We start from the raw sequence: 7,222 nt of genomic DNA, 5'->3' as shown, positions 1-7,222 counted from the left end.
TTTAGATGTTTTGTTTATATCTATATTACAAGGAACACATTGAAAAATCAAGAGGTTAAGTTAATTACCCAAAATCAAGAAACCTCTATAAATGGCCATTATAGGTGGATTTCTGGTGTCAGTGGCTTTCACAAGCTCAAATTCAAACGTCCACCACATATTCAAACGTCCCAAGCATTGACACATGCCAGTTGATTCTCACAATTTAATTATAAAATCACGTCAAAACGTATGGGGGATTAAGTCTGCAGAGATACAGCTAAAGAGTTGGCCGCAGGTAGTTTTAATTGGTGTATGGGGTATATAATTTAATACTAATCAGTGCTTGCCAAAAGCCAGGGAAGAAGAACAGCAACAACAATTGGCATACCAAAGAAACAATTAACTCTGAGGCCAAGAGTGACATAAAAGAATGGGAAAAACAGTTAAAATATCTTCAAGAGTGACATAAAAGAATGGGAAAAAGCAGTAAAAATATCTTTCCATGCCATGGAGCGCACAGTAGAACTCAGAGGTGAAAAGAAGGCAACTCAACCGATATTTGGAAACATGATCGTCCAGTGATCTGCAACTTGTATGGAAATGATAGAACAGTCTCAGATAGTTTCATAGGAGAGATTCCTACAATATCTCATAACAAAATATTCTTAAAACTCAAATAGTTCTTGACCTTCATTTATGTGATATTTCCTCCTGGATTTCTTCCAACATATGGCAATACACACCATTAATGTTAAAGCGATCATCAAAGATCATCAAAGCTCCGGGTATCGTTATTCCAAGAACAATTTTCACTTTGGCATTTTTTAGATTTTGATTGAACGGTACATTCCCCTTTATGCATACAGAGGTAGCGATTACCAAAGAATCTGCAACGCATTGAAATAAAAGTATTTTCAATAAGCCTAAGATTATATGGCCCTTCAACTGTTTAGGTATTAGCATTGTCTGCAGAATACATTGCACTAGTTGGAAACAAAATACAACGAAAATTGCTGATGAATACCAAAATGAAATATCAGATTGCATGAGTTTCAGCGAAGGCTTGCGGAGAAGTTGTACTGGAATTGTTGTTCTCTATATATCTGCACCATAACGCTAAACACGATTGTTATACAATTTTGGTAATGGAAATCCATTTTATTTTGAATAATTGTCACAAAAAGTGCAAAGAGCAACATACAACTCTTTAAGGTTTTTTAGTTCTGATAGCCAATCTGGAACTGTGCCATTCACGTTGTTGTTTTGTAGATGTCTACACAACCAGTGAACAAATAATCACAACTTTCTTTGTAATATTCGTGCTCTTTTTCCAAATATACATAATTGGCTAAAGATCAAATGACCTAGAAAGTGGAGGTTTATGTTTAAAGAAAATACTTACATTCTCTCCAATATGGTTAAATTGGAAAGGTCCAGTCAGATGGTTATTGTTAGGTGACCTGCTAATTTCAACACAGTAAAATATTCAAATGGAAGCGGCACAATCAGATTTTATTTTAACAACCAAATACTTTTAACCCAAAATTAAGAATCCTAATCAACACAATTTCTATTTTATTTTAACCCAAAATTAATACCATTGCTATGAATTTTTAGTTTGTACGCACAACCCTCCAGCCAAAAGTTGGATGTAGGCTAGTATATATGTATATCATAGACTGTATGTTGATAATATTATCTGCAGTTTCACCATGCATCAATATGGAATAATATATGCAAATTTAATAAACTCCACCGCGACACTTTATACTTGCAGTGCTGTTGGTATTTTTAAAATATGAACTTTTCAGAAAGCATTCTAACAGGTAAACAATAATAAAACGTGTTACATGCCTAAGCACTCCCTTCCCTGTGACAAATCTAAAGGTGACATTTAAATAGCTGGTCCATTATTTCATAACCAAGGGGTCTGATACACCAAATTTGGGGTAGAGTACGTATGCCTTGGTAAACTTAGCAGTCAAATTGCTCTGCAGAAGTGGATCTCTTGTCGCACAAACAAGGGATCTCATACACCAATTTAGTGTCTGGCTTTGCTGTGACCTTAAAATTACATTATTATTATTATATGTGTTTTCTCATCTAAGCAATTTTCCATTATAAGCAGACAACAATGATAATGATTATTATATATGTTTTCTCATCTAAGCAATTTTCCATTATAAGCAGACAACAATGAAGAGTAGTTTCTCTCAAGTGGTTTGAATGTCGAAGCTGTGAAATCCTTTTAAGATCGTGCTGCATTGAATACAAGAGCCGTCATCAACAGAAGGCAACCTATCAGCTTTCCATGGAAAATTCTTGTGATTAATCTGCGAGGTTTCTTTAATGGTGATTTATTCAATCCTGAATATGAAACCGAGTTAGTTTTGAAACGTCCATATGAAGAAATCAAACATAGAGTATTATCAAATTACTTCTTCCGACGGAAATTGGAAATCACAAAGGTTACTTTGTAGGCCTAGTCAGTTGATTGCAGGTAAATTAGTATTAAAAGACACTAAAGGCACTTAATTAGGTTAACCATTTTTAAGCAGATGCTTGAAGTCAAATCATTCTCAATGATTCTATAAATAGGAAAATTCAGAAAAAAGTATGAAAAAGAAAATCAGGAAGCTTGGTAGTAATCTTACAGGAATTTATCTGTGTGCTCAAGCTTTCGACTTCCTTCAATGACAGACTCCTTATCTTGAACTTCATAAAGACCAGACTTATCACGTGGAACAGGGATGTTCCATTTTCGAAATGATGCAACTAACACCTGGGCTATCCGGGTCAAGGGACTGCCCCCTGGCTTTTGATGTCGGTATAAACGGGTACCTGAAAAGAAGCTGCACACCGCTATTCCCATGGCCACAGTAGGAATTCCAAAACCCCACCCCCAACCAACATTCTCTTGGACCCAAACAAGAACACTAGCTGCAACAAGAGCACCAATGTTAATTGAAAAATAAAACCAGTTGAAAAAAGAACTTTTCTTTTTCTTTTCTACATCATCTGTCTCATCAAACTGGTCTGCTCCTAACGATGATACGCATGGCTTGATACCACCAGTCCCTAGCGCAATAATGTAAATTGCCAAAAAGAAAACACCAGTTTGAGTCGTTGTTGCATGGCAATTAAGGTCTGAAGCTTTGCAGGGAGGCTTAAGATTAGGCACAGATGCAGATATAGTCAACAAGGCCATTCCCTGAAAATGGACAAAAATATTCTTCAACCAAAATGTGTTGCAAACAATGTCAAAACATGATAAATTGACAGAAAGGTGTTGAGAGAATTTGCTTCTAAATATGTTACTATTCATTTCTCAATTAACAGAAAAACTTGATAGAACAACAATGAACTTACAAAAAAATACACAATAGAAAATACAGCAATTGTTTTATAACGTCCCCAGTATGCATCAGCCATAAAAGCTCCAATCAAAGGAGTTATGTAACAAGTTCCAGACCAATTTGTGACATTATTGGCTGCAGTTGAATTGCCTTGCTTGAACTTATCTGTCAAATAGTTCACCAGATTTGAACTGAATCCATAGTATGCCAATCTTTCGCAGCACTCATTCCCTGTAAAATAAATCCGTTATGGAGACCATAATCCAATTGAAGGTATATAAATATAAAATAAGAGTGTTTCCTTGCCCAAATTTCAAAACCAGTTCTGCAATTACTAGTTATTTTCTGGTTAGTTTGTCAATAAATATGTGTGCTAACTACTCGTTGAGAAAGATATTAGTATGCTGAAAAGAACATTTTGACGTTTAAAGGTCATCACATATACCCAAAATAAATGGACAAGCCTTCCAGTTCCCCGATTTGTTCTTGACTGAACGTTTTCCATGAATATCTACAGACCCATCTTGAGTGTACTCATCATCAAGATTCACTGAAGAGTTCATACTTCTTATTGGTCGAGTGTTGACCTATAACATAAAAACCAATAAAATGTTAGCAAAGAATGAAAGAACAGGAATTATATTTATTTATAATTACTGGATAAACAGTTCCATAAAAAAAACCATGACAACTCTGTATCATACATTTCACGTAGTTACACCAGGCATACAGATTTGGCAAGCACACACAATAGTTTGTGCAAAACGTAGTATATACATAGTTTTTCCTTCATCTCCCATATTTCATAAATATCCCAAACCTCAGCCAAAATTGCTCCTAACAAATCAAAAACCATAAGCCCGTAGAAAATTGAAAATTGAGAAGAGGAGAAAAGCAGATTCTAAACAAATCAAAAACCCTAATCAGCAAAAAAATAAACGAAGTATAATTGCCTTAGCAAACCCACATCGCCATTAAATCTGCAAATAAATACTCTGGACATATTCATGGCTAAACCATTTCTATTTTTAAAGGAGAAAACTTAGTGAAGCCGTCAGTTGGTGATGCATGTAAAATGGTCATCATGATTCAGAACAGTTCTATGAATGTATGTCCTCATCCGGCTTTGCAATATTAAAGTAAGAAACCTGTATGATGATGATAATGATGAACTGCGTGATGGCGCTTTGCTGCCGTGATACGAGCCGCCCATAATTCAGCGTCCATGGCGTCTGGAGCTTAACAATTTCTCGCCTGACACAAGACCAAAATGTATTCGGCCCCAAAAGACCATTTCCAGAGCTCATAGTCGAAAGTAAAGGGCTTTCCTTGAAAGCCACAACAAAAATGTAGCTTCTAGGAACTTTCAAGACCTTCAACAAAAATTCATGTGGACAAGTCACTTGCAGGTAAATACTTGCCTAAAGGGCTTTCCTTGAAAGCCATAACAAAAATGTAGCTTCTAGGCACTTTCAAGACCTTCAACTAAATTCATGTGGACAAGTCTCATGTGGACAAGTCACTTGCAGGTAAGTACTTGCCTTATTGGGGCAAGTATCGAAAGAACTGCCCCGACTGAACTCTCTGTTCAAACATAAGAAAGAGCCCGATATTACAGAATCGAATAGATAAAATCTAAATGGTAAATGGTAATTACCAAAACAGAAAATTCCAATCGACCTTCGTCGAAACAATATAATGGCTAAAACACCTGGAACGAAAAAGCATATAAACAAATGAAAAACAACCCGACAAATAAAAAATTCTTACAACATGCAAAAAGTTTGAGAATAGTGTGAGATACATGTGATCAAATATTCTGAACTCTCTGTTCAAACATAAGAAAGAGCTCGATATTACAGAATCGAATAGATAAATCTAAATGGTAAATGGTAATTACCAAAATAGAAAATTCCAATTGACCTTCGTCGAAACAATATAATGGCTAAAACACCTGGAACGAAAAAGCATATAAACAAATGAAAAATAGCCAAGCAAATAAAAAATTCTTACAACATGCAAAAAGTTTGAGAATAGTGTGAGATACATGTGATCAAATATTCATGTTACCATAGGAAAACGATGCTCGCTAGAAGCTCCAAAATATTTCTGTCAGCAACAATCCTGATTAAAGAGGGCGAGGAGACCCCATCAGGGTCTTATACGCCTTGGAAAACCATTAAAACTGATAATACCCAGTAAACAAAAGAACAAAAATGCACTTGCAAATGTTAAGGCATTTCGAGAAACAATCAAGCAACAAGAACAGAAGATAAATTTGAGAAACAGAGGACATTTATATAGCTAGGGCAACCGTCAGCTGGTGATGCATGTTGAATCTTCAATATTATATGATCCAGAACAGGTCTATGAATTCACTCCTCATCCGGTGCGCTGGCTATATACATAGTTTTTCCTTCATCTCCCATATTTCATAAATATCCCAAACCTCGGCCAAAATTGCTCCTAACAAATCAAAAACCATAAGCCCGTAGAAAATTGAAAATTGAGAAGAGGAGAAAAGTAGATTCTAAACAAATCAAAAACCCTAATCAACAAAAAATAAACGAAGTATAATTGCCTTAGCAAACCCACATCGCCAGTAAATCCGCAAATAAATACTCTGGACATATTCATGGCTAAACCATTTCCTTTTTTAAAGGAGAAAACTTAGTGAAGCCGTCAGTTGGTGATGCATGTAAAATGGTCATCATGATTCAGAACAATTCTATGAATGTATGTCCTCATCTGGCTTTGCAATATTAAAGTTTCAATCCTGCAAAACCGCAAAATGTATACAAAAGAACTATCACTGTAACCCTCAAATTACAAAACCCTGAAGAATCTCATGTATTTTAATAAAAAAGAGCCAGGAAAGAAAAGATGCAGAGAAACACCCGCCTTAGATGTGATAAGGTTTCGCATTTGTCAACAGATATTGGTTTTGTTTCCTTTCCCCATCCGAGCCGTCCTCCTTCGCTCCGCCCCTGAATACCTCCGCCCCTTGCAGAGAGGTCGATACGCAGGGGTTGACGTGTTGCTAAACAAGTACGAAAACGAATTGCCCACAAATTGCCCGCTCTATGCCCAACGCCAGGTGTCAGCCTGAGAAACAAAAGGACGACGAAAGTCCCTTTCAAAGGAAGGCCTATCGGCCTAATTATTTATACTTTTCTAATACTATTATGGAATAATATAAAATGGAAATGGTTTTTGCATATAATGGGACAAAACCGTTAGGAGGTCATAGTTATACCAAAGAATAAATGAAATATTTATGGAAATGATTAATGGACAGAATAAAACAAAATCCTCCCTGTTGAGATTTTGGGGAATAGAACAAAACCCTGGCTATTGTTGCTATATGTATTTCTGGAAAACACGAAATTAACGAAGAGGAACAGAACCAAACACTCTAGAGGCATGACATTAAAGAAACACGGTAGTGTTGGAATGACACGTGCTTTCCGCATGTTTAGTGCAATGCTCTTCAAACTGTGCCATCTTCACTTGAGGATATGGAATGTTGGACATATTTAATGATGGTTTGGAAATCCAAAGACATTGATGTATTATCGTATGTTGTTCTTTGGACAAAGCCCATCGCGACTTTAACCAACCATATATTTAAAATAAGTGTAATGTTAAAATTGTAAAATGTTAAAGATTATTTATAGGATAATTGAATATTTCCTTTAGCAATTGATGGTGTAATGTTAAAATTGTAAAATGTTAAAGATTATTTATAGGATAATTGAATATTTCCTTTAGCAATTGATGGTGATGTAGTTAGGCTGGTTGATTGCATAAATAAATAAATAACCAATAGCTTTACACTTATTAGGATTGGAATATTTATTAATTTTATAATTACACTAATAAAA

General features: G+C 35.5%; 1 protein-coding gene across 2 annotated transcripts; it reads right to left on the bottom strand.

Moving 5' to 3' along the window:
* Window positions 1-732: 732 nt before the first annotated feature.
* Window positions 733-5,012, bottom strand: LOC149260597 (protein NRT1/ PTR FAMILY 8.1-like). Of its 2 annotated transcripts, XR_016258305.1 has the most exons (8): window positions 4,487-5,012; window positions 3,784-3,925; window positions 3,352-3,569; window positions 2,637-3,193; window positions 1,385-1,442; window positions 1,184-1,255; window positions 1,007-1,085; window positions 733-869 (listed from the first exon to the last, which is right to left on the bottom strand). XR_016258305.1 is itself a non-coding variant. In XM_089420888.1 (6 exons), the coding sequence occupies exons 1-6, from the start codon at window positions 4,643-4,645 to the stop codon at window positions 1,190-1,192; spliced, it is 1,200 nt and encodes a 399-aa protein (XP_089277014.1). In that variant the 5' UTR covers window positions 4,646-4,920; the 3' UTR covers window positions 1,175-1,189. The 2 variants fall into 2 exon arrangements, 1 of the variants encoding a protein (XP_089277014.1); XM_089420888.1 differs by lacking the exons at window positions 733-869; window positions 1,007-1,085 and having other exon boundaries at window positions 1,175-1,255; window positions 4,487-4,920.
* Between the last annotated feature and the right edge of the window lie 2,210 nt (window positions 5,013-7,222).

Source organism: Pinus tabuliformis, chromosome 6 (genome assembly GCF_031772625.1).
Source record: "Pinus tabuliformis cultivar Carrire ecotype Pingquan chromosome 6, CPIR1, whole genome shotgun sequence".
NCBI classification, from domain to species: Eukaryota; Viridiplantae; Streptophyta; class Pinopsida; order Pinales; family Pinaceae; genus Pinus; species Pinus tabuliformis.
Note: the sequence above shows the minus strand (reverse complement) of the source record. Positions and strands in the feature narration are given on the sequence as shown.

Bases quoted from the DNA above. Each gene is read 5' to 3' on its own strand.
- LOC149260597 (XM_089420888.1), bottom strand. From the start codon at position 4,645: ATGAGCTCTGGAAATGGTCTTTTGGGGCCGAATACATTTTGGTCTTGT. The intron at 3,926-4,486 runs GTTTCTTACTTT...TTTATGTTATAG, and splicing joins TCATTATCATCATCATACAG to GTCAACACTCGACCAATAAG. The intron at 3,570-3,783 runs GTATATGTGATG...TTTATTTTACAG, and splicing joins GGCTTGTCCATTTATTTTGG to GGAATGAGTGCTGCGAAAGA.